This window comes from Eumetopias jubatus, unplaced genomic scaffold, assembly GCF_037043125.1.
Source record: "Eumetopias jubatus isolate StellerSeaLion01/CBP00866 unplaced genomic scaffold, mEumJub1_p1.0 scaffold_10, whole genome shotgun sequence".
Taxonomy (NCBI): domain Eukaryota; kingdom Metazoa; phylum Chordata; class Mammalia; order Carnivora; family Otariidae; genus Eumetopias; species Eumetopias jubatus.
The window spans coordinates 45,373,653-45,401,621 of NW_028274816.1; the positions used below are offsets into that span (position 1 = coordinate 45,373,653).

Sequence of the window (27,969 nt, forward strand, 5' to 3'; positions counted from 1 at the left end):
TTTTTTATGCTTGGTTTTCCATGGTATGTGAGGAGCTTGAAGCTGGAAGACCCTCAAAGGGGGACGACTTGCTATCTGTGGGTGTCCATTTACTGATGTCTTCAGGAAGCAAGAAGAGGAGCTCTCAGCCAGCTAATGATCATGCCAGTGGCCTCTCCTAGTCTATCACCTCAAAAGGATCTGTCAAAATAACAAAGGACACACTTTTCGGTCACAGGATTACCCCTTAGCCCGGCCCTCTTGGTTTGATTAGCAGTTACTTTTCCTCTTAGTGTCCTTCTTCATCTTCTTCTCCTTCTTTTCATTTTCTTCCTCTGCCCCGCTCATCAATAAAGGTCACTGCGTTAAGGAAACCGCTTCTCTGAGAAGAATTTAACAGTATCCTATTATAATCACGTTGTCCTGCTCAGAAGCAGGTGGTATTACCTGTCATCGGGGTCTTGGACATTGCAAATAGCTGCCACCCACCTCAGCTGAGGCTCCCGGGCAGATAAAGTGACCAAAGGAGACAGCCCTCCGGAGGCCTCAGAATCTCATTTTCATTCCCCTTGTGGAAAAGAGACTGACTTTATTGACAAAGACGACTGAAAATTGCTTGAGCGTTCCAATAACCAGTCTGCGTTGAAGCAGAGAGACAGTCTGGCGGAGGCGAGCTCCCTGCTCCGCGGCAGCTCCACTGAGCCACGCTGTGCCGCCGCACCAGCCTGTGCATATGCAGACCAGACTGGAAGGAGCCTCCCGACGTCCTCAAAAGCAGCCCCTCTTCACCTCCACTCCCAGCCTGCTGTTGCCTTTCCTGGATCCCAACCATAAATCAACATGAATTCAGGGAATCTCTGCCAGAAACCAAATTCGTAGGCTGATTCGGGGCCCAGAGGTCAGACCTGGGTGAGCTGGACAAGGCTAATGTCCCACTTCCCACGGGAGTGCTCTGTGGCTTGACTGCACCTTCCAGGTAAGCCACTAGATGTCCCCACCATGGATTCCTGTCCTTATTCCCAGGTCCTGCATATAAGCCAGTCCCAGGGGCTGAGGGAAGTCTACACAGAATTCCATCACCACCTGGACCGCGGGGCTGCCTTAGTTGCTAGGACGGTCTGAGCTCCTCACGGGCCTCTTCTAAACCAGTCGGTGGCTCAGACCCCAAACAGCTGAGCTGAAAGTAAGTATGAGCAATGTTAGCTGGAGTAGCCCCTAACTCTCACAACAGGTGCCCCCTCCAATCCGTCCTAGCCATCACTGGCCATTGGGTATCCTTCTGGCTTTATTCAGGTCCTCGGTAAGAAATATATTAATATGTGTGCCTCGTAGCACCAGAGATTTTAGATGTCAATGTGCTGCAGAAATAATGTAGGTCTGTGGCTTTTAGCAGAGAATGAATGACAGATAGATAATTTATGATGATTCCCGAGATCTGGACTGTAATTATGAAGTATTTCTAGGTGTATATTCAGGATGCAAAGTGTAAGGAACCTAGAGCTAATGTTAATTTATTACTGACAGCTGTATGTATAATAATATATCATGTCTTTTAATCTTACATTCCTTCTGACTTACATCAAGCAATCCTTTCATTCATTAATAAAATCAAGCCTTGCCGTTATTCTTAATGATAAAGTCCCATTTTGAATCTGGAGGACTCCTATAATTAAACTCTGTACTTCCATATACCAGACATCTGAAGCTCAAAAAAAAAGATAAATTGAACTTCTTGTTTTACAGGCAGGATGAAAAAACATCAGAAAGATGGAGCCCACCTGCTCACAGTCCCACTGGAGCTAAATAGAAAGTCAGGGGAAACGTTTGTGTTTATCTTCTCAGTTCACACCACTACTCTTCTTTTTTTCTCTCCTTTTAGTCCCCCCCCCACCACCTCCTGCCACCCCTCCACCATCTTTCCCTTTTTGAGGCAGTATATTCAAAGGATATTTTTTTAAAGGTCAAGATAAAAATTACAACTAAAAGAAATGCAGGCTAACATGTCTCCTCCAATTTTCCGTGCTGTGCCAAAGACTTACATGATTAATCCTGTCAAAAGAAATCTAATCTAATCTTATTACACCAAAGACAAGGTGTCCTTTATAAGTATCGTGGCTGGGAACAAGTTGGTCTTCTCAAGTTTCAACTGGTTCAGTGTCTCCTTCAGTTTACAACCAGTCATCACCTTGGCGACTTACTCACTGCACTGCCCTTAGCGTTCCCAAAATTTAAACAGTGTTCTTGTTGAAGTCGTCAAGCACACACCACATATTATCAGACTCCCTGGTCATTTTAGAAGATACAGACCCATGATACTTGTAGAAGCAAAACTTTTAACCTCATCCAGTAATTAATGATCACAAAGTGGAATAATGAGATACGTGGAGATAGGGATCCAGCCATCTCTCATCTGGAGACAGAAACAGATTCCAGTGAGTAGGTGCAAGAGAACTGAGTAAGCAAATTTCCTATCTGTAACACTAAATCTTACTATGATCAGTTAATTAAATCATGATAAATAACATTCTGTGGCAAGGGGAAGGTGCTCAGAAGAGTTCGGTGGGATGACCACAAGTTCAGTGGTTCAAAGACATTCACCACATCTGAGTGTCTCTGCATTCCTCTGACTTAAAAATATTTACTGTAATTCTCTGGAGAACTCTCATACAGGAAAGAAAAATACTGAGGGTTTGCTCCACCAGCTTTTTGAACTTGCTAACGTCTTCCTATTGGTTCTGGGTCTTCTACCTTCTCTGTCTTCAGGAATGAAGGTTCTAATTCATTAACATCACTATCTGACTGGTTTCTTTCTATTGATTCTACCTCTTCCTGTTACATCAGTGTAGGGAAGAGGAATGTCAGTCAGCAGGGGCCATGCCATGCTGCAGTAACAAACAGCTCCAAAGATCAGTGACTTCCTCACCCTTCGTATCCATGGTGGGACAGCGGGGGGCTCGGCTCATCGTTGCTACTCTAAGATGGAGGCTGACAGGATGGCCACCATTTTGAACATTGTCAGTCATCAAGTCAGCAGGAAAACAGTACTCTGGAAGCAACATCACTGGCGATCAAGAGCTCCAGGATGGAGATGACACCTCCACCCCACACAATTCATGAGCCAGGACCAGTCACAGGCCACACCTCTGAGCCAGGAGGAGGGCCAGGAAGTTTTATCTAATGTTGTCCTGCAAGAGGGACATTGGAAAATAATGGTGCATTCCACAGAATTCTTCAGAATTCCACAGAATCTTCAGACAGATAAACTTATCTTCTTTCTCTTGTTGAGAAGTCCCTTATTTTCCCTAGATCACAATTTCTCCACTTTGTTTTTGCCCTCTTTCCTGATCAAATAATTCTCTGACTTCTATCCACTTTCAGATACATGTAATGTACTCATGTACATTACAGTTATTACTAAATCTTCTCTTGAGATAGCTATAAACTAGGATTATTTGTATAGCACAAAAAAAAGGAAAGAAATTTGCACATTGTTTGTTCTCGCTTTCTCCTTTTCATGTATTTCTGGTTTTCCTTATTTTTTTTTCCTTCCCCTCTTCCAGGGTCATCTCCTGCTCAATCTCTTTTCTTGAAAAAAACTGTTCAACACTTTATTTTTCCTTCTTCTTAGCTATTTGGTCCAACTGGCAAAGGAGTCTGTAGATTAGCAGAACTCTAACTTTCCTGGTTTCCCAAACCCCCAATTCAGGTGAATTTGTATCCTGAGATACAGTCCGGAGAATTACTGACCTGTCTGAAAGGTTCCTAAGTTTTGCTAGATATTTCTCCCACTTGATAATTGAGAGCCCAGCCTGTGGCAAAGACTCCTAAATATATCTGGAAGTCCCCAAGGGCTAGCTCAATGAACAAGTCCAATCCATTACTGTGCAGGGAATCTTAGGTTTGCTCCCTTCCTACTTCTCCTGGCCCACTTACTGAGTCCAGACCCAAACACCCTGCTGTGTAGTTCCTAATGTACCAAAACCGTCCAGCATTCTCTGTGAAGTTGGATGAAATGCTTCACTCCCTTTGTATTTTACTCTGTTCGCAGGGGAACAAAACAAGGCTGCTTATAACACTGGTGTATACGTCATGAATAAAAACAGAGCCAAATGACAAACACCATGGTGCCCTCAGAAGGACTGAGGTTGAGTTACTGTGTGGAGCTCCCAAGTCAGGCCATAACCCCTACGATGAGTTCTTTCCCTGAAAATCTGTCTTTCAAGCAAATAGATGACCCAGGGCTAGCCCGGCCCCTCACCAGTCACACCTCAAGTCCAGCCACAAACCTAGCTGGGACCTCTCCATTTTAGCCAAGAATACCACAAACATAGTCCAATAAGCGCAGGTACAAATTCATAAGCATAGGGCTGAAAAGAGTGCCAGTGCTCATGGTGAAAAGCCAATGAGGGAGGAGATGGAGTGAAGCTAGCCCACAGCAGACAGGGGCGACGTGGGGAGACACACCGACTTCTAGGCCTACGCGACCACTGAGAGGACAACGTACACGCCTTGGGAGGCCGACGACCCAGACCCGAACCCACCCAGGACCGGGGCTACCCCGACCCGCCAGGGTACCTTCCTCGCGCCCGCCCAGCCTGAGCGCCCCGGGACGCCCGTGGGCGGGGCCTGAGCATCGCCCCGCCCCGCCGCCCGCCACTCGGGTCACCTGACCTGCCCGCGGCTCACGTGATCCGTCCCCAGCGCCGCCATTTTGGAGCTCCGGATGAGGAGGGGAAAAGCGGGGGAAAAGAGGGAAAAGAGCCGGGAGAGAGGTGGGCGAGGACGAGGGCGAGGGCACGGCCGGGCTCCTGGCCGGCCAAAGGAGGCTCGCGGAAGCAGCAGCCGCCGCCCGACCGCAGGTACCGCGCCCCGGGGCCGCCCCTCCGCCCGCAGGCAGCGCCGCCGCCGGCCATGTGCGTCCTCCCCTCAGGCCTCTACCGGCGCCCGCTTCCTCTTCAGCGGGCCGACACCTCCCGGTGCTCGCCACATGCCCCAAGTTCCGCGTCCTCTTCCAGCGCTCTGCGCCGCCCACAGCAAAGCCTGCGGAGACCCCGGGCTTGCCCTGCCGCGGGGGGTGGGGGGGGACCTGCCGCTCTCCGCATACTGTCACCGGCCTGGTCTGCAGGTGGGCCTGCGAGGCGTTGGTTGCTTCCTTCCCCTCTGCGGATGTGAAACTGCTTAGGCCAGTCGGGATAAAGCTCACGACGGTGTCCTCACCGCATCTCCTGATTACTTTTTTCACGCCCCATCTCCCCAGCCCTTTAGCCAATTCTTGGTGTAGAAAAAGCCAGTACAGGAAAGCCTAGCCTTCTGCCCCTATTGCGTACCTTTTCGGTGAACTGGTGTCCCCAGAGATCACTGAGATCAGTGGGAAAAGCTCCCACCTTTTAAGACCTGCGGGCATCCGGAGTGAATGGTTTGGGTGGAAGGCCTGGATGATTAATTAGGCGGAGGCCATCATCCCAACCCGTAGGCGATCTTTTTAGTTACTGCGGTGGGTTGTAATTTACTATCAGTCTGCATCTCTTTTATCAGGCAGTTACTGGATTTATCACCTCCTTGAGCTTGTACTTTCTTCAGTACTCTGCTTTGAGCGTATGGGTTGCGTTATTGATTAAAAGAGAAAGCCTGGCCTTTCATTTCTTTACCTCACTAACTCGTTTAAAATTAACTTCAGGGGAGGACCAAAGACGTGCTTTCTGCCCTGGCAACGAACTATTTACTTAAACATAATCGATAAGGTAGCTGCGTTCTAGGAGAAACGAATAGGCATTATTTGATTTTTGAGATTCAGCCTAGCTAGTATAAGAAACCGTAGCAAAGAAATGTAAGACCAGGGCAGGAAACTACATTAGAAGATAGGTCAATTTGTGTCTTCTCTTTTCATGCCCACTGTGCTTGCAGAACTGTTTGAAGTTTGCAGAATCATCCTTTAGATTGTATTTTTGGTTAAGATTAAAATAGTATATACAATTTATTGTTCCTTATTCATTAGAAAGTGGTATCAGTAAAACCAATAGTATTTTGAGTCAGTTAGTTAAATTCTGAGCTAAAACAAAATACACAATTATTGGGAGAAGTTTCCAGAGCATTTTTTTTCTAACTTGTGCAAAATCATAGTCTACTTGTTAGAGAAATTATGTAAATTTGCATCACATGATTGGGTTGCATGAACATTCCTCCGAATTTCTTTTTGACATAGAATATTGGGAAATTTTTTACTGCCAAAAGAAATCATTACTTTGTTTCACCAAAAAAGAGAAATGTTTGATACTATATACTTTCATTCTTGGCCACAGCTGAATTCTGAAGATTGATCCAAGGGACTGTGTTAATTTCAGGAATTGATTTGAAAGACATTGGCTCTGCCACTTAACAGCCATGTAACCTTGGGTAAGTCGCTTAAACCACACTGAGTGTTTCCTTATTTGTAAAATTGTGTAACACCCACCTGGCCTGTTCCAAAGCGTTATGAAGATCAAACACGCTAACATGTTTGATACAACCTAGCTGTAAGGGGCTATTCTTTTCAGTATTGATTTCTTTATACATAGTTGTTCTTGCTGAGATGTAAGAGGGAAATTGGTGTATTAAGAATCAGATAGGCCTGGATTCCAGTTCTTAAGCCAGTTATTGCTTTACATCTGTGAGCCTCAGATTCCTTACCTGCAAAAAAGAAGCTACTATTACCAGAAATAACATGAATAATACACTAAGTCTATATAGCACTGCCCCCCTGGATGGTGAGCACTTCAAGGGCAAGGATTTCTTCTTACTTATTTTTGTAGTCTCCAGCACTGTGCTTGGCACATTATAGGTGCCCAGTAAATGTTAAATCTTAATATTGGTTAATGTTAGTTAGACCTTATGTCTTCACCATGGCTGCCAAATTAGAATATTCTCTCAGGCTAGATGCCAGCTAAGAAATTTTAGATTATGAAATTCATGTACTTGTGATGTTTATACTGTTTTTTCTTAGTGGCAATTAATCAAATTAAGCTAAGGAGATTTTGATTCAAATAAATTATAGCTGGCAGTAATATAAATCTCTAAATAATGTGTAAGCAATCTCAAGGTAATTTTTTATAGACAGTTTACAATTCAGGGACATGAAAGCTCATCCGGTACCAGTCTCTTGTTTTACATCTGAGGAACCTGAATAAAACCCCCAGAAACAGTGACTTCCCTAAGGTCACACAACTAACTGAGGGTATTCCAGATGAGAAACTTCTGCCATTTGGCTGGAGCAAAATGTTTTGTATTTTAGAATTGGGATAATCTAGAAGAATGGGAAATTGGCCATTCTTCACAGCATCTTCGTCTAGTTGGAAAAGAACAAGCTCTTCATTTGAAAGAAAAGTTTCTTTATAAATAGCAAACTCCCTTTGCACACACAGAAAATGACAGCCTTTCTCCAGTCCCCCTCAGGCCCACAGGAATTGTTCAGCTCGATTTTACTTATGCTAACCCTACTCTAGAACTGAAAGGAACTAATTCGGTGTACAAAGAAACCCAGTAGTAAATTATAAGAAAAGAAAGACAACTGAAATAATTTGGTGCTTTTCTTGGGAAGGACATTCATGATAAGCTTTTGCCTGTGGAGTACAGGTCTCCCCCACTTTTCAGTTTGCTTTCTGCCACTTTGCTTTTATGAAAGACCTACAATAGTACCTACTTTCTCTAATTGAAAGAAAGTACTGAAAGAAACCGGAAGATTTCACTTATACAAAAAAAGACAAAAAGCGAAAGTAGTTTTCAATCTTTGTTTTGCAGTGGGCCATTAATAGAGGCAGCACATACCCCAAGCGGCAAGAGTGGCCCCGCCACGCTCCTTCCCTGCCCAGGAACTGCACTCAGCATCAAAGCGCCACAGCTTCGAACTGTGTCTGTGAGCATCTGTGCTTTATCTTGATTTATTTTGTGCATTCATTAGCAAGATGTGTCCTGAGGTATCAGAAAAGCCTAAGAGGGGTTATTTTTTGGTTTGGGGAACACGCAAAACGTCTTCCATATAAATTAATGGTAATTCCGTCTTCACTTTACATCATTTCAGCTTCTAAAAGATTTCATAGGAAGGTTCTACTTTCAGATAGCCAGGGAAACCTCTGCTGTTGTCTAGATTTGAGCCTGGGTGGGAAGGATTGTTGAACTTTTCTGGTTGGGGATGCAACTTACATTTATTTATTTGTAACAATTTGATATATTTTGTCCAATGTTGTTATGTCTAAAGATTCCAAACAAGAAGCTCCCTACTTTGGTGATGCCTCTAGTCTTTCCTCTTTCTGTAAACCTTTCCCGTTCAGCCATATTGATCTTTTCTCTAACCACTAGATAGCAGGTTTATTCTCATTTATGAAAATACAATAATGTTATGGCTGTTTTCCTTGTCGGTCTTACCCTTGTGTTAACAGAATTCCAAAAGAGCAACTGAAGCACTCTAATTAGGATAATTCAAGGAGGATGTATTTACAAAGTTACTCTTAATAAAGATGTAGGACCTGTATCGGCAAACCACAGGGACAATGCAGTTACTTGAAGCTAGCTAGCAACATCAGGAGAAGGAAGAGGTACCACAACCAGGAGAGTCTTGTAGAGCCCCCTGCCTAGAGAGAATGACCTTCCATTGAGGAACGTGGCCAATCCCGGGTGACCTGGAGGGAGGGAATCAAGGACATGAATATCCTGATCTCACTCTGCTACCTCCCTCTGATCACCTGTCATGGCTCCCCATTGGCAACCAGAAGAGGGCACGGGAGTCTAATGATGTAATACCTCCTGGGGCAGAGAGCAGAGTGGAGAAAAGGAGACAGTGATCTCAGAGGGGCAAACGGTTGACATCTGGCATAGTCATCTTTTGGAATACAGTGTACCTCTTACCTCTTCAAAAAGTCTTTTCTTACCTTCCTAGACCAAAATTAGCTCTTCAGTTCTTATTAGGATTTGGTCGTTGACTGTTGGCCTTCTGACTATTTTACCTTGTGTACTGTTTCATTATTTAAAAGCTGTTAATTCTTTTTAACTTCTAAGTATGTTTGTCCTATCCAGTCAACTCAGTTTTAAACCATGAGTACTGTGATTTTTTTTTCCATACTGTATTTTGCTTAAAGCCTTGTGCGTAGCAATTTTTAGTATAACTTGTTATTATGAAAAGTTTTAAACATGTACACAGTAGAAGGAATAGTATAAGGAATTCCTAGGTACTCATCACTCAACTTCAATTACAAAATTTGCCATTCCTGCTCTATCCCCCCTTCCCTCCCCCACCTCCTTGACCATAGTCAGTTTTTAAAGTTGCATTTACATTGATCTCTTGAAGGCCATGGATAGTATGCAGATGTTCATAATCCATGTTGTCATCGTTACTGAGTCACTGGGATTGTATTTGTACTCCTTATTTTCATCTCTCTTTTTTTTTCCCCAAATTTTACTTCAGTTGACATGGAAACCCATATATATGTACACATGGGTGGCCTAAGTGAAATTTTTGTGAAAATTTAAAAGGTTGGTCTTAAGGTCAGCTTAACTCCCTCCCTGTGTATACTCCATTATGAGCTGTTTATCTAACCTTTCTAACAGAGACTTTTAATGAGACTTAACTTGTATATTGATTCTACCATGTGGACTCACTGGTTTTTCAGGTGTTTCTTAATGTATTTTATGTTGTCATATCTGTTTTATAGCTGCCATTTCTGTACTTATCCCCAAATGTATACAGCCTCTAAAATGAGGTACTTACATAAATGTTCAGGGAAAATTGGAGCATCTGCTGCAAATTTCCATTAGCTCTTAATGCCTGAGCAAACACAGCTTTTTAAAATCTGAATGTTTTGTCAGTTTCTTTTGTATTAGTCTTTTTCTTCAAATAAGATGAACTCCTCCTCTTCATTTCACTTTCTTTTTAAGGTTACACACTGAAATATCCACAGGGAGCAATTTGCACGGCTCTCTTTCCTATTCTATCATTAAGTAGAAGAGGGATAACATGAATCAACTTCGTAACCCTGTGGGTATGCAGTCTGTTGAGCAAATATTCACTTGTTAACCTGCAGACTATCAATCAGCCTACATGGATGTCACATTTCATGGAGAAGGAGACCTTAGATCTGAGACCACCAGATCTTGTGCAAGAAATTAAATGTCCAAGGATTCCTGTTATTAACAATTACTTAACCAATTTGCATTTGACAATTGTTCTGAAAGAAATAAAGCCTTAAGTGAGTGACCTTAAAGGGAAATCAGTAGTCACAGAAAGAGCCACAGCGCCCTTTGGCCTAAAAATGTGAAACTCTCAGGCAGTAAAGTGACTTAGGAAGTCACAAAGGATTTTCCTAAAGAAACAAATTGTTCCCGTACTGGTCCCTTCTTTAGTGACTTAAAATTGAGTGTAGAGGTTTAAAAATACTGCTCTTCCTACTTGACAAAGATGGAAAGGAACTCCATAGTCTTTTGAGAGGTAATGCCCTCAGGTTGTTTAAGGGAGAGAGTGGCTAAAGGGCCAGTGGTCTGTGGGCGCTGGGGTAACAGTCACTGTTGTAATGGCTATAGAATGCATTCCTTGCCATGAGTGCAGTTGGACATGGAAAAGAAAAGAAAGCTGATCACACTGGACAGAATATGGGGGAAGGAGGGAAGAAGTAGTACTAAAGAAACCGAGAATAAAATGTTTGCATTTTTGCCTGATGTGGACCTAGATATAGAAAGTTTGTGTGCCAGAAAGAGCAGAAAATCAGAGAGGAAAAGCCATCACTGTTGCCAAGAGTAGATATGGGAGGACTGGCACTGCAGCTGGTCAGAGTGCTGGTAGGGTCTAGCAGGAGTTAGGTTTGATCTTGGCAGGGGCTGAAGGGCCCTTCCATGTTGATTCAGCCACCTGGGAGGAGAGAAGCCATTATTCACCTCCTAAAATAAGAATTCAGAGCCTGCAACTGAAGTTTAAGAATAGTATGGTCTTTGGTCTATAGCTGGTGCCACTAAAAATTTTGCTGGCATTTATTGAATGTTGTGAGTAAGACTCCAGAATGCACCTAAAATGTGGAAAAACAAAACTTGTTGCTGGAAAAAAGCCTAAACTGAAAAATGTGATCCAAGTCAACAAATTAATCTCATTTTGAGCCAAAGGAAATGTTTGAAATGAAAGTACTGCCAGGAAATAGAGGATTCAAGATTTAGGCGGAAAGATATTGTGAGTATTTTTTGTTTTGTAACTTCCTTGGCTGTAATGCATTGCTAGAACTTACAGAGAACCCCTTTTAAGGACTTTGAATATTTAGACCTGAAACACAACTAGGATATCAGTTGTTTTCCTTCTCTGATGCCCCTTTCCCTTTCGGGGGGGAAAAAAAAATACATGTGTATGAGTAGTAGTTGACCACTAATATGGCCTCTAGGAAAAAACCACAGCATAGTTTGTGGTTTATCTTCAGGAAGAAATATCGAAGGAAGTAAAAGAAGGAACTAGATCATTGCTTTTATGTAGTTTCGTTTGCATAGTACTTCTCAAAATTCACTCTGCCCTTTACAAGAGGTTCACGACTATGTTTTCATAATTCCAAAGATTTGGGGAGAAAAAAAATTTATTATTTTAATAATAAAACTATAATTATATTTGGTATAAGAAGTTGTCTCCCAAGAGTTGTGTCAACCATGTATTGGCTTTACAGAGTGGTATTTTGTAGTAACTTGAGGTGGTTCCACATGCCCCTGGGAATGCCTGTGTTCCTTCAGTCAAAGAATAGGAGTCCTGTTTTTTGGCATTGGGCAAAAGAGAGGGCATATTGATTGGGCCCAGTTAGATGTCTAGGGGAAAGAAAGTGAAGAAAAAGGAGATGCAAATTGTTAAAGTCATTTCCAAAGAAAGAAGTGGATGGAAAGATCATCATCAGTCTTGATATAGGGGATGGCACTCCAAAGAGAAGTTGTGAACAATTTAAGTCTCTGTTGGGGATAGCCAGGTGTACGGATAATGGAGCTCCCAGGTTAGAGAATACAGAGATTGGCTTAAACTCTTAAGATTAGCTTCAATTTCCTGTAATTACATACCTGGGATACCTATAACCTGGTTATTTCTTTCTGTTGTGTATTATCCTTTCTAGATATGGAAGAAAGCAGCAGTGTTGCCATGTTGGTGCCAGATATCGGAGAACAGGAAGCTATATTGACTGCTGAAACGGTCATCAGTTCATCATTGGAAATTGATGAGCAAAGAAAAGTTAAAACAGATCCATTGATCCATGTAATTCAGAAGTTAAGCAAGATAGTAGAACATGAAAAGTCCCAAAAATGTCTTTTAATTGGGAAAAAACGCTCACGTTCAAGTGCTGCAGCGCACTCTTTTGAAGCCCAGGAACTTTGTGAGATTCCAGCTAAAGTAACCCAGTCACCTGCTGCCGAGATTAGAAGGGCAGAGATGTCACAGATACATTTTACCCCTGGCTCTCTTGCCCAGAATGATGGGAAGGCTATGTCTTACCAGTGTAGCCTCTGCAAGTTTCTGTCATCATCGTTCTCTGTGTTGAAAGATCATATCAAGCAGCATGGTCAGCAGAATGAAGTGATATTAATGTGCTCAGAGTGCCATATTACATCTAAAAGCCAAGAGGAACTTGAAGCTCATGTGGTAAATGACCACGAAAGCGATGCCAACAGTCGCACTCAATCCAAAGCCCAACATTGTGTAAACCCCTCCAACTCTTTGTCTCAGAGACCCACAGAAAGAAATAATGAAACCACTTCTGATACGGCCGTGAGTGCTGACCACCCGCAAACTCCTGCTGCCCAGAATGCGCCCGTGACAGAGATGGGTAGGCGGAAATGGTACGCGTATGAGCAGTACGGCATGTACCGGTGCTTGTTCTGCAGTTACACCTGTGGCCAGCAGAGAATGTTGAAAACACACGCTTGGAAGCATGCCGGGGAGGTTGACTGCTCCTACCCAATCTTTGAAAACGAAAACGAGCCCCTAGGCTTGCTGGACTCCTCAGTGGCTGCTGAACCTGGTGGGCTAGATGCAGTAGTCATTGCTATTGGAGACAATGAACTGAGTATCCACAATGGGCCTTCGGTACAAGTGCAGATTTGCAGCTCAGAAACATTATCCTCTTCATCTCCTTTAGAACAGAGTGCAGAAGGCGGAGTTCATCTAGGTCCGTCAGTTACTCTTGACCCTAACGAGGAAGAAATGCTAGAGGTGATTTCTGATGTGGAGGAGAATCTGATTGCTGATAGTCTGCTTTCATCTGCACAGAAGATCATTAGTAGCAGCCCAAATAAAAAAGGTCACGTTAATGTGATCGTGGAGCGTCTGCCAAGTGCTGAAGAAACTCTCTCACAGAAACATTTCCTCATGAATGCTGAAATCGAAGAGGGAAAAAACCTGAGCCCAACAGAATCCCAGATGGGGTGTGAGGGAAGAGATGAAGTTTATCATGCTGATAAATGTACTGTGGATATCGGGGGGCTGATCATAGGCTGGAGCAGCCCGGAGAAGAAAGACAGTGAGTTAATGAACAAAGGACTGGCCGCTGATGAGAATGCCCCACCAGGCCGAAGAAGAACAAATTCTGAGTCTCTCAGACTACACTCATTAGCCGCAGAGGCCCTCGTGACGATGCCCATAAGAGCTGCAGAACTGACAAGGGCCAACCTCGGGCACTACGGGAACATAAACCTTTTAGGTCCAGACACCGGACAAAGGCAAGTAGATAGTACATTGGCAGCATATTCTAAAATGATGTCACCACTTAAAAACTCTGCAGATGGATTAACTACTTTTAACCAAAGCAACTCTACGTTGGTAGCACTCCCAGAGGGTAGGCAGGACTTGTCAGAGGGGCAAGTTAAGACAGGCATCAGCATGTCCTTACTGACTGTCATTGAAAAGCTGAGGGAAAGGACAGACCAAAATGCTTCGGATGATGACATTTTGAAAGAGTTGCAGGACAATGCCCAGTGCCAACCCAACAGTGACACGAGCTTGTCAGGAAGCAGTGTGGTGGAATACATCCCCAATGCCGATCGGCCCTACCGTTGCCGCCTTTGTCATTATGCCAGTGGAAACAAGGGCTACATCAAGCAGCACTTGAGAGTCCATCGGCAGAGGCAGCCATATCAGTGTCCCATCTGTGAGCACATAGCTGACAACAGCAAAGATTTGGAGAACCACATGATCAACCACTGTAAAACAAGAATATACCAGTGCAAGCGGTGTGAAGAGTCTTTTCATTATAAGGTAAACATCGGCTCATGAACTCACTCAGAGGACCTGAGAATCTTTAGAGCCAGGAGGGAACCCGGTAGAGCGAGCCCAACCACCTCATTTTATAGATGAGGAAACTGAGACCCAGAAAAGTTGGATAATTTGCCCAGGGGATCCCAACTGAATCAGTATTAAAATTGGGACTGAAATCTGAGTCATCAGAATTTCTGGTGTAGGATTGTTTTCCCTGCCTACCGCCTCCTCAACAGTTTTGTGTTTACTGCTTTAGTTTTAGCATGGATATCTTTTTTAAAAAAATGTGTTGATTTTAAATTGCAAGGTAATTACAAGGGAGTGTACAGTGGAGGGACGTACACACATTTGATTTACACAAATGTAATCAGTGCAAAAAAATAGCTTTTTTTCATCTTCCACAGCCCCAAAATATAGGTCATTCACTTCAGCGACACAACCAGCCAATAGCAATCTGTGTCATTGCAGGAGGAAAAATAACCTGTGTTGGACTTAATGAAAGACAGCAAAGTGAAAATAGAGACCCGTGTTGTTTCATGGGCAGTTTAAGGGACTTTCAAGGATTATTTTGACTGATTTTCATCTTACATGCTACCTTAAAACCAAGAACCAGCATGAGATACTGTTTTGGTAAAGGAAACTGGATTCGTTGAATCATTAGTTTTGAACTTTTCTACTCCAGTGTGCCAGTTGACTGTTTGGGGGAGGGGGGGAGGAGTGTCCTAAGAGGGTAACTAGGATGTAGACTTTTTCTCTCAGATTTCCCAGAGTTGGGGGCTAGCTGGTAGTAAAAAGGTAATCAAGAATAAAAAAGCCTTGGAGTCTGAGATTCACTGCCTCCCTGGATTGCCCTCATGAAATTCTAAAGTGGCCTCAGGCTACTAGACGAGCAGTGCGTCCAAACAGACAGCAAAACCAAACAGTTCCAGAAGTTTCTTTGGCTCCTGCATTCTTGATTGGTGGGAGTGGAGGAAGAAGATACCGTGGAGGAACGGTTCCAGTTAGGTCTCTCTTACACATTTAGTTGATACTGAAAGGCAAAAATTAGCAGGAGTCCAGCAGTTACTGTTTGGATTTATTTTTTGAAAGTATTGGGTTATTCTGAGTTTCCTGCTCTTCCCTCCGCTGGCAGGCCGGTATGTAAGTAAGTATGCACATGCCATTCCTAAGCAGGGGATAGCAAGGGATTCCTCTCAGAGAATGCGAAAAGGACTACCTTTTTGATGAGATTGTGATTTCCCTGGTGTATTTCTTCTCATAAACTGTCAAATAAGGTAATCTTTTAGCACAATTGATTTTAAAATATTGGTAATGTGTTCTAGGTACTAGGCCGTGAAAGCAATTAACTGCTTCTACAGTCTCTTAGTAACAGTGTAAGTATATTTATTGAAGGTTACATGTGAATATTTCTCAATTTTTTAGAGTCAACTGAGGAACCATGAGAGAGAGCAGCATAGTCTTCCAGATACCTTGTCAGTAGCAACTTCTAATGAATCGAGAATTGCCGGTGATACAGCTGATGGAAAATGTGTTCAAGAAGGTATCGTGCATTTGTTTTGTACAGGCTGCATGACCAGCATATGAAGTTTTCTTAAAAAGCCCTTAGTTGGCATGTGGGTTAATTTCAGGACTAAAGCTGCATATATTCTCTCTTTTCACACTGTGGAGTGAATCTTACCTCTGTTCCTGAGGATATCCTGAGGTACTGAATGCTATACTGTATTAGTAAGTACTCAGCTTCAACAGTGGGTAGACTGTAGGTTGAAATTTTATGCTATCCTGTAAGAGCCAAGTCCAGCATAAACCCTTGGGTGACATACGAGCAAGCCGGGGAAGCCACAGCATGGAAAGCAAGCCCTCCCCTCTCTTAGTACCAGTTGACCCACTGAGAACAGAGCAGCTTTTGCAGATGACAGGCCCCCACCTCAAACTTCAAGTGAGGCTTCCTGCTGTGATCTTATTCTTATCCAAGTATGACTACCAGATTTCATCTGCATTATTTTAAAAAAACACAAAAAAACAAGATCTTTTTATGTACTAGTTAGGTACCAGTCGCCCAAGTTTCTGCTAATAGGAATATTAGAATCAAAAGATTTAATTAGAGTTCCATGAAAAGGCGGATGCCACATCCGGAGAATTAGGGATAAAGCGTAATAAACTGTGCTTCCTTGCATCAGCTCTCTTAAATTGATATACTTTAAGTGTCTCAAGTGCGGTACATAGTGTTTGTGGGAAATAAAACATATTGGGGTGACTTTCCTTTTTAGATTTCCTAAGAAATAAAGTTAGAAACAACTGCAGAGTAAAATGTTTTACCATAATGTTTCATTAAATTATACCCCAGAAAGCATAACTGATTCAAGAATGTTTCTGAAAGAACTGGTTTTGACACCACTGTAGCACCAAAATTCCCTTGTCAAACAGATGTCATCCCTGTAAAACTATCCAAAACAAAAGGAGTTTATGACATAGCATCTGTTTCTGCAATAGATGGCTGAGCTAAAACAGTTTTGTTTCCTTTTAACAAAATAGCCCTAAATGCCTCCTTTTATTTTAATTCGTTATGTTTCCATATCCCCTTTTAAAGGAGACATTAAAACATTTGATGTCATTGGGCCATAAATCCCTAATGAAGGAATAAAGTAAATACTACTCAGTGGCACCACCTGCGGTTAATGCTAGTGGTGGAATATGTCTTTTCTAGCACCATCTTCAAAAGCAGTAATTAATAAAACTGTCCAAATGGGTTAACAAATTAGAACTCACAATTTTAATAAAAAAGATTAAAATGTCAGCTCAAAATTAAAGTAACCGGTTTGAGCTTTACGGCGACAGCATCTGTCCATCATGTTCCATTTTACAGCATCCTTTCTTTGTACATTCTGCTCTGTTTCTTGGGGTTAAATGTATGGATTTTAAATTGCTTTTGCCATGTATGTTTTTCCCTCACTTTGCTCCTTTTGCTTTTCTCTGTCATAGTAGTGTAACACTTCAGATGACTGATAACCTCCTGCATACTTACGCTGATACTTTATTCACTATTAGATCTTTGGAAATCTGGTCGTCGGGCCAAGAAACAAGTGTTTAGTTCACAAATAAGGTCAAAGAAATTCATGTTTTACTAAAACTTCTTTAGCCATTTAATAAAGTTAATGAACAAGTTGGGGGATGTGTGCCTCAGTGGTCCCCAGCCTCTGATGGCACAGATAACTTGGGACCTGTTTTTGACTCTGAGACCCAGTGTAATGGTGTTTCAGACATTCGTTCTGCCAAAAGGCATGGAGTGCCCATCCTGAGCTAGCTGCCAGGAGTCCAGTGAAGGCATCGGTGCCTGTAAGGACCGCAGCTGGGGAGGAAGACAGAATTGTACTGACAGGGATGTCAGGCGATGGCACGGGTGCTCTATTAGAGCCATGGGCAAAGCACTTTCATATGGTGCTCCTTCATGAAATTTAATTAAATCGTTCTTTATTGCAAACATACAATTCGTGAAGCCCTGGAAATTCAGCATAAACAAAACACACAGATCTCTGCCCTCAGGGGAGTCTACAGCTAGGGACAGGTCAGAGATCTGACACAAACATGCAGGTAACATGCAGACTGCGGTGAAGGAAGAATAGAGAGTTCTCGCTAAGTAAACCATGCTGAAAGGTTCTAGAATTTCCACTTTGTAGATCAGAAAACTGAGTCCTCACAAGATAAATTGCTTTGCCCATGATCACCCTGGTACTAGGTGGAAGAGCAAGGACAAAGCCCAGAGTTTTGAACTTTAAATCTAATATTCTTTCCGTTGGAAACGGTTGCTTGAAGTAGCACGGGCTCTCATTCTGTGCTATATTAAGTTTTTCCATCTGTCATTTTTATTAGTTGTCATTGATCTGTAATATTTCTCACACAAAACCATTATCCAGTATTTCACACTTTCAGAGTTTTTTAAAAAACTGAATTTGGAACAATGCCCTTATAATCAAGTCCAAGTTTTTAACCTACCAATTAAGAGTAATACTTACATTATAATTGTGATTAGCGTATATATTAATGTTGTAGACTTCCACCAGGAAATTAGGACATTTTTTTCTGCCTGGCAAAAGTAGTTACAGGCAAAAGAAAATTTCAATTTTAGAAAGCTTAAATTTAACTTAAGGATTTTCTTTGTTAAAATTTCAGCCTGGGTTTCTTCTGTGCCACCAATTTTACGATTCTGCACTGTGTGCTAGTGTTCTACCTAAGCTTCCTTCCTGCTCTGCCTTACTCTCCAGCTTGCCATGCTTGCTTTGTTTCTGAATATAAAGCCGTCAGGCTGTGAATGGCCTGCGGACTTTGTGCTTACAGAAGAGTAAAGAGAGTGTTCAGGAACAGTTTTACATGATCAAGGCATCCAGCTTGTATTTAATCAGGCTTACCCTGATTAAAATTACCCAGCCCTGTTGCCGCAGAGTGAGGGTGGTAACATGGCCTCTTTTCCAGTGGATCCACGTATTCTGGATTTCAGAGAGTCGCGTATTCACATTCGTGCTCATACTTGTCCTTGTCACCTGCCAGTTTGCTAGTTGTGATTATACAACCTTATTTAGCACTGAATAATTTGCAGTGGTTTTTCCTTCCATTGTTGCACCGACAGCTGACTTTCAGTTATAAACAAAGGAAACCCACAGGATAAAAAAGCTTTAGTCTTTTCATCTGGAGTTTGTTATGTAGTCTTTGTAGGCCATACTGTGTGATATTGTGTTAGAGTATTAAATCCCAGCTTGTTGGCAAATCAGTGTTTCCTTAAGACAGTGTATCCAGTGTCTGTAGATCAACACCTTTCAGATTAACAGTGGATCCCTGGTTAATTCAGCTGCTACACAGTCAGCAGGGCAGCTGGCTTCAAGTTTATTATATTTTAGCATTTTGTACAAGGTTATGCAGAAACTAACCCAATGTATCTATGTTTACGGGTCAGATGATGTTCAGTTTATAGCTGCTGATAGTCCAGTTGCAGGAGAACCCGGAAAGCCATGTTCAAACTTGTTAACTTCATTAAATGAGAAAGCCTTGATTGAAATGTTAATACTATGTGCTAAAAATATTCATTTACAGTGGAAATTAATATCATTTGTATCTAATCAGTGTATGTCGCTAAAGCTCTCCAATCCCTTGTCTAGGGACTAAGTCTTCAGTCCAGAAACAGTATAGATGTGATGTGTGCGATTATACAAGTACAACATACGTTGGTGTCAGAAACCACAGACGAATCCATAACTCTGACAAGCCATACAGGTAAGTGTGATGATCCTAGAGTTTTAATGCTTGTATTAGAACATTTTACAGTAAAGAAAAAAATAGAAATAATGAAAGATTCATAGCACTTGTTTAAACACAAGTTAGGTGCAAAGAAACTCGCTACAGGTTTCATGAGTGTTGTTTAGTTTGTTCAGGAATACGAACTTTAAGCTTGAGTCTTAGGACAACTATATTTCATCTAGTTGAAATATAGGAAGATATCTACATCTGTCAGTTTGATGTTCTCGGTTTCATGTGGGTATAAATTAGAGTAATCTTCAGCGCTTAGAGTACATTCAGTAATTTGGTGGTTTAACTACTCCATATTCCAACAAAAGATGCTTAAAAACTTAAAAGCAATGAAATTCCCCATGAAAGACTCTCCTTTTGAAAATTAAGCTATCATTTAATTTAATTTCGTTACTTGATTTTTCACAGAAGCCAAGTCTAATACTTATTTTCAGGAAATAAAGACGTTCTCAGGTGATCAAGATAGAAATCATTATTTCTTAGTACACTTCAGCTCTTGAGAATAAGCTGCATGTTCATGTAGTAAAAGTACAAACATTTTTGCAGAAGTTTGTCCAGCTGTCACAGAGCAATCTGTTCCACTTGCAGCCGTGACGGAATATCAGGTTCCGGCTCAAAGCTGAGCCCGTCACCATGACTAATTGCACTAGGCCATGGACATGAACTTTTTTAATGGCTTATCAAAACCTGTTTCGCTTTTTAACTTACCTCCCCAGTCTTTATATGGGTATGACACAAGTGAGTGTGGGAAACTTTCCCTTGTATTAGTAGCTAAGTGAAAACTTGACAGACTATGCCTGAAAATGCTATTATTTGATGCTGTAGTGTAGTCTGTATATGTATGGTTTTAAATTTATAACATTTGTTTAGTTTGGAAACTTATTTATAATCACTCTTATTTATTTATAATCACTCTTCAGGCAGTATATTCATTTGCAAAGTCTCATAGCTCTATGGAAGGTGTTTGGCCTTGCCTGGGTGTGTTTGTTTTTATTTCAGACATTTTTAAAACTAGGATCCCTAAGAAAGATTTTTTCCCCAGAATACAGTGAAGGTCATTAACCATTATTAATAATAACTCCATGCCAGAAATTACAGCTGAGGAGTGATAGGTGGTACTTAGCATGTATCACTTATGATTTACACTAGGAAGTATTTAGAAGAACATGATGGAAACAGGGAACACTAGTTCATCTGATAAGAGGAGAAAGTTTTGCCTTTATATTTTGGGTATCTTTATTTTTAAATGCAATGACATACCGGGCCAAATTCATGTGATCCAGGCAAGAATAAAATAACATTTTTGGGGTCTAGAATTAGACTCTTCATTCAGAGTCATTGAGAAGTATTTATTGAGCAAATACTATGTTCCAGGAGCTGTGTTAGGCTCTTAGAGTTTACCATGATAAAAAGGATATTATGCCTCTTTCATGAAGTTTATGATAAACAATAAATAGGTGAACTCTCAAGTATACAATTATGATAAGTTTATGAAAGATTCTGGGTTTGTGAAGGAGAGTTTCACATCTAACCTGAATGGATTAGTCTTATAGCTTAAAGATGAATTTTGATAGTTTTTGGTGTCCTAGAGTTTATGTTTTCTTATGTTCTTAAAATATTCACAGATTTCTAGGATTGGTTGTGGTTGTCCTAGGGTTTTCCTACCAGTGGGCAACGCACAATGAGAACCCTCTTCCTCTTACAGCAGAGCGACTTCCGTGTGTTACTTTCCAGGTTTACTCACACTACACTTTGTCACTGGGTTTGGCCTGAGGGCTTATGTCTTAGGAGAAATGTCGTATGTCCCCCTCCCAGCATTTTCTCATAAGTCTTATTTTCAAACTGTCAAATCTTGTGACTCTTTTTGACCTTCTTTAAATACTTTAAATCCACATGAGAGTGTGAATTAACACACTGTATTCTGGTATGCTTCTAGGACTTTCTCTTCCTTGGCAATACTGCTTGCCTTGAGCTAGTTAGCATCACCTTCTTGAGATCTAATTTAATCTAAGTAATCACCATAGTCTTTGTAGCTAATTGCATATATACTTCATACAGTTTTGCCACCTGATTCACTGGTCAGAGTTTGGGCTTCTTTTCTCAGAATCCATGCCCTACACATCTCTGATTACCTACTTTTTGTTAAGAAACATGCTCACCAGGAGCAATGATGAATTTCTTCCAGAGTCAGAGTGCCTTGTTGCACAACTTCTAGTCTTCGCACAAGGGCAGAACAGGTGCATGTGTATTTTAACGTGCCTGTTACGTCATAGATTTTCTGCAGTATGTATAACCGTTCTTTGCCCTTGCCTTTCCTTTTTATGTTTCCATTCCAGTCCTTCACGGAACCCATTTGTGTGATCTGGGCAGTTCAGCTTCAAGTACTGGTCAAGAGCCCTGGTTCCAGGGTCAGGTAGTCCTGGCACCGCATCTGAGCTCTCTGACTTACGGCATTTATTACCTTGGGGAAGCTGTTTCACCCTGCTGTGCTTGGTCCTATCTTTTCTAAAGTGAGGATAATTAAGGCACCTGCTCTACAGGACAGGCATGAGGACTAGATTGCATACCATGTGTGACGTACCGGCACAAACTGAGCACTCAGGCAGTGGTGGCCCTCTAGTACTCGTTGGGCCCCATTTCTGTCCTCCTCTCTCACTGCTTCATTGTGTGACATCACCTCCCCTCCCCCCAGAAATGCTGTTGACCTCTCATTTCAGAAACAAACAGTAATCTGGTTTTTGGATAGGCAGGCATAGCTTATTTCTTTTACCAGAGAGATGCTACACCCAGGTAGCAGTGCTGTCACAGCTGAGGTCCTCATGCTGTGTGGCCTTAGAGGCAACCCAGGGTCTTGGGCAGCACTCTTGCTTTAGTTTAGAGCCTCAGGCCTGGGCCACACACCTATGCCTAGCTGGGTGACCTTGTGGGTGTTATTCCGGGCTTAGCCTTATTTCCCATATGAAACTGGGGAGAATACTGCCTACCTCATAAAGCTTTGTGAGGATTGAATGAGGTCATATGTATTAAAAACACCAGCATATTTCCTGGTGCATCAAAGGGGCTGGTTTTCTGCTGCTCCTGCGCTTGTAAGGTCATCTCAGAAACTCTGTCCTTGTCATAGAGAGAGCTATTTGCCATTCCTGTGTGTGAGGACAGGGAAAGATGAAAAAGGCATCATTCCACCCCAGTCCTACCAAACGCAGCAAACTTTGTTTTTCAGTGCTTCATTAAGGAACTTCTGTGTAAACCACATACCTGATGTTTATAACATTGACCCCACAGTTAAAGGGCTCCATTCAGAATTTTCAAATAGTAGATCATCCTGTTTAGTTTAATATTGCAGTTCTAGAATTCCCCCTGGTTTACATCCCCCAGTATCACTTTTGTGATTGACTGGCTGGAGGTGGAAGATGGGATGACAACACATTTTCCTCAAGTTACCAAGTTTCCTTCTGTCTAACATTGAGCCATTCTCCCTTAGAAACACACTTGAGGGGTACCTGGGTAGCTCAGTCAGTTGAGCATCTGACTCTTGATTTCAACTTGGGTCATGACCTCATGGTTGTGAGATCGAGCCCACGTCGGGCTCTGCACTGGGCATGGAGCCTGCTTAAGATTCTTCCTCTCCCACTGCCCTTCCCCCCCAAAAAAATTTAAAATAAAAAAATAAACACATTTGTATTGGTCTTTATGTTTTGAAACTACACCATGGCATGGTGAGAGGTGGTAGGGGCAACATGACAAAGACGGAATGGGCTTTGGACTAAAGTACTCGGTACACTACCTGGCGTGTATTAGATTCTCAGTAAGTGTTGACTGATAGTTATCTGTATACCTCAGTTTTCTTATCTATGAAATGGTTCTGGTTCTATAAGTTGATTGTGTTTTGAAAATAAATGTATAGTGGTGTTACTGTGCTTTTTCTCCTTAAGGAGAAGAGCTGCCCAGATAGGTATGTTGAATTTTTTGAGTCCAGTTTTAATACCTAGGCCAAAAATACCCAATATTTCCCTAAATGTTTCAAATACACTTTCAAAGTTCGTTTGTTCAAATCAGGAGCTAAACAAGGTCCAAACATTGCATTTGATTGATAAGGTTCTTAAGTCTTTCTCTCTTTAAAATTTTTAATACTTTATAACTTAAGGTAGTATATATCCTAAAAATTACATAAACTGTAAGTGTACAGCTTGATGGATGGGTCACGAATTAAATTCCTCCTTTTAACTACTCAGACCAAGAAATAAGCCCTTGCCAGGTCCTCTGTGGTGCCCTCTTCTTGGGGCCTTGGGGCCTTCCAGGCACTGACTGTTTTTCTCCTTCCCTGCTACCTCACCCTCTACCCCCTAACCATCTTCACTTGGGTCACAACCCTGAGATCAAGACCTGAGCTGGTAATCAAGAGTCAGATGCTTTAACTGACAGACCCACCCAGGTGTTCAGTTGACTTTTAACATCATAAATTAGTTTTGCCCTTTTTTGAACTTAATAGAAATGAAATCATACAGTATATATTCTTTTTTTTTTTTTTAAGTTTATTTAAGTAAGCTCTACACCCAACATGGGGCTAGAACTCACAACCTCAAGATTCTTTCGACTGAGGGCACCTGGGTGGCTCAGAGGGTTAAGCGTCTGCCCTCAGCTCAGGTCATGATCCCAGGGTCCTGGGATCGAGTCCCACATCGGGCTTCCTAAACTCAGCGGGGAGCCTGTTTCTCCCTCTCCCTCTGCTGCTCCCCACATTGTGTACGCTCTCTCTCTCTCTGAAAATAAATAAAATAAATAAAAGCTTAAAAAAAAAGGATTCTTTCACCTGAGCCAGCCCAGCGCCCCAGTGCACATTCTTTTATATCTGGCTTTTTTTAACTCATCATCACTGCATATAATTTAATGTGGTACTAATGCATTCCTTTTCATTGCTATATGATATTCCATTGTAAGACTAGCAATTTATTCATTCATTCTACTAGTGATAGATATTTAGATTATTGTCATATTTTCCCCTTATTGCAAATAATGCCTATTGAACATTCTTTATATATATATAAGATTTTCTTGATTTATTTGAGATAGAGCATGAGCAGGGACAAGGGGCAGAGGGAGAGGAAGAAGCAGGCTCCCCATTGAGCAAAGAGCCCGATGAGGGGCTCTATCCCAGGACCCTGGGATCATGACCTGAGCCGAAGGCAGACGCTTAACCAGCTGAGCCACCCAGGTGCCCCTGAACATTGTTTCACGTGGTTCTCGGTGTATATAAAACAAGGCCGTTTTCATTGGGTTTATGCCTAGGAGCAGAATATCTGGGTAATAGGGCATGCATATATGTTCCATTTTGGTAGATACTCTCAGCAATTATCCAAAATGTACAGTGGCTATACCAGTTCATATTCTCACCAACACTTCACATTGTTAGTCTTTAATTTTGATCATTCTGGTAGGTGTGTAGAGGTATGTTGTTGTGGTTCTAATTTGCATTTCCCTGATGATTTATGAGGTTGAGTATCTTTTCCTTTGTGTGCTATTGTCTATTTCTTTATTGGGTTGTCTGCCTTTTTCTTACTGATTTACAGCAGTTCTGTGTTCTGAATATAAGTTCTTTGTTATGTGTTTTGCTGATATCTTCTAAACTATGGCTTGTTTTTCTGCTCTCTCAGTGATGTTTTTGACAAACTTTAATGTAGCCAAATTTATTAATCTTTTTCTTTGTAGTTAGGACTTCTGTGTCTTTATACTCTGAAATTGATGTCAGTGTTTTTGTGAAAATGTGTGCTCATAGAATAATGATTCTGATTTTCAGGGGTGTACATCAGCTGGGTCTAAAATACTGTTTATTTTTGTATTAATGAGCCTAGTTTTCTAATATGGCACTAAAACTAAAAATATCAACAAAAAAAAATCCAAGAAAGTTCTAAGCAACGGGAATGGTATTTTGGAATGACAAGGTTGCCACTCTATGTGGTCAGTCATTGAATAAAACCTGGTCTTTCTACAAATATAAAAATATTAGAAATGATAATAATGGTTAACATTTTTTTAGAACATTTTTCATGGGCCAGGCAGTGTGCCAAGCACTTGATTTTTGTCAGCTCACTTTTAATCCTTATAATAGCCCAGTACTTAGAAATATTACCAATTTCATAGATGTGCAAAGAGGAACTGGGTAGATTAAACTTTCCCCGGGTCTCTCAAGTCTCGGGTATGCCAGAAAACTGTGAGGCCTACCACCACTGCATGCCAAACCACCCCCAATTTAGTGGTATAAAACAGCAGCGGTTTTATTAAGCTCAGGGATTCAGGAGGAGCACTGTAGAAATGGCTTGTCTCTGTTCCATCAGGCCTGGGGCCTTAGCAGCGCAGACCTAAAGGCTGGAGTTGACTCCATGTGAAGGCTCCCTCAGCAGTCCAGTGCTTGACGCTGGCTGTTGGCTGGGGCCTCGGCCAGGGCTCTCAGCTGGAACACGTGTCCGATTTCTCCACGAGGGTATCCCCGCTGCGCTAGTGCCCCAGGGTGAACGAGCACTTAGATTACAAGTGCTAGTGCCCCAGGGTGAACGAGCGCTTAGATTACACGTGCTAGTGCCCCAGAGTGAACAAGCGCTTAGATTACATGTAGGCGAGCGCTGTATTATTACCTTTTATGACCTACGCTTAGAAGTCACAGACCACTTCCACCAGTTACAGACTTCAGTCTCTCAATCTGAAGGCATGTTGAATTTTAGTCAGTTTTCTTGGCTTGGGGAAAAACTCAAGTCTTTAAAAAACTTGAATTTCTTTTAAGAAAACAGCAGATAATTTAATTGGAAGGAAAACAATACGTTTTGTTTTAAAGGGATGGACCAAAAGAGTTTGTTTTTCACAGTGGCATAAAGACTTCTTGGGTTCTTCACAAAATTTGGCCACTTCTCTGAACCTTAGTTATTTATTCCTTTGAAAACATAGGAAACAAATGTGGTAAGACCCTACTGCAGAATTTTTTTATCAAAATCTTTTTATGCATATTCAAATCCTACTCATGTCACTTCAAATCTTGTAGAACATCCAGGTTCTGCTTTCTTCTACCTAATCCCTCAAGGCAGTTGTTCCTAATTGAATCAGACCTGGAGTAAGGTCCAAGTATAATCCCAGGCCAGGGAAATAGGGTGTTTGAACCACATTCTTATTTTCTTGGGGTTCTGGGACTAAAGTAACTGACCCACGAGCAATAGAAGAAAGCCTATAGAAAAACTCAGTCTTGCATTGGGTTTTCTTATGTGTGTTTTATTCTTTTTTTTTTTTTTAAGATTTTTTATTTATTTATTTAACAGAGAGAGAGAGAGAGAGAGAGAGAGCACAAGTAGGTGGAGTGGCAGGCAGAGGGAGAGGGAGAAGCAGGCTCCCCGCTGAGGAAGGAGCCCGATGCGGGGCTCGATCCCAGGACCCTGGGATCATGACCTGAGCCGAAGGCAGCCCCTTAACCGACTGAGCCACCCAGGCGCCCCGATGATGTTTATTTTTTTCTACACCAAGCAGTTAACTCAATTCTCAGCAGATACTGACTGGGTGAGGGGTCCTACGAATTGAATCTTGGAGATAGCATCAGATCCCACTGCTTAAGGGTTAAGACTGTCCCCACTTCCACATTGTCACCTGTGCTCCTAACCAGCTGACCATAAATCATAGGTTTGCTAGACCAGCTCACAAAACTCAGGAAACCAGTTTACATACATTTACCAGTTATTTTGAAGAATATTATAAATAGGATACAGATGAGCAGCCAGATGAGGAGGTTCACAGGGCAAGGCCTCAGAGGGGCAGGACTTTCATGCCCTCTCTGGGTACCAGTCTCCCAGCACTTTCACATGGTCACCAACCCAGAAGCTCTCAGAACATCCTTTTGGGTTTTTATAGAGTCTTCATTATACAGTTAGGATTGGTTCCATCTCCAGCCCTTCTCCTCCCCAGGCAGGAGAGACTGAAAGCTCCAACCTTCCAATCCCATGGTTGGTTCCTCTGGCAACCAGCCCCCATCCTTAGGTTACCTGGAAAGGTTCAGAAGGTCGCCTCATTAACATAACAAAAGACACAGTGGGTTGCCTGGGGGGCTCAGTCGGTTAAGCCTCTGCCTTGGGATCAAGCCCCTCCCTGCTTGGCGGGGAGCCTGCTTCTCCTTTCCCCTCTGCCTGCCTGTCTGCCTACTTGTGATCAATCTCTCTCTGTCAAATAAGTAAATAAAATCTTTAAAAATAATAATAAAAATGTCAGGATCATCTAATATTGTTACAGGAAATATCATAAGTCACAAAACATTGTCCAACTTTAAAAAAAAAAACACGGTCATCACTCTCCTCACTTAGGAAATTCCAAGGGTTTTGGAGCTCTGTGCCAGGAATGGGGACAAAGACCAAATATATATTTCTTGTTAGAAATAACAGAATCATGGGTTTCTCCATTGGCTTTCTTTTGGTTGCCAAAATAGCTTTCTTGCACTGGGA

The 27,969-nt window shown here is 42.0% G+C and overlaps 1 protein-coding gene across 3 annotated transcripts in view; it reads left to right on the forward strand.

Moving 5' to 3' along the window:
- Window positions 1–4,702: 4,702 nt before the first annotated feature.
- Window positions 4,703–27,969, forward strand: part of ZNF507 (zinc finger protein 507) — a 40,315-nt gene continuing 17,048 nt past the window's right edge. Inside the window, exons 1-5 of one of the 3 annotated variants that reach the window (XM_028123688.2) lie at window positions 6,283–6,372; window positions 7,753–7,867; window positions 12,072–14,206; window positions 15,629–15,746; window positions 19,354–19,468. In XM_028123688.2, coding sequence (XP_027979489.2) covers window positions 12,074–14,206; window positions 15,629–15,746; window positions 19,354–19,468 — 2,366 coding nt within the window. In that variant the 5' untranslated portion in view covers window positions 6,283–6,372; window positions 7,753–7,867; window positions 12,072–12,073. Of the gene's footprint in view, window positions 4,839–6,282; window positions 6,373–7,752; window positions 7,868–12,071; window positions 14,207–15,628; window positions 15,747–19,353; window positions 19,469–27,969 lie in introns of those variants that run through there. The other 2 variants (XM_028123687.2, XM_088027561.1) reach the window with 2 other exon arrangements.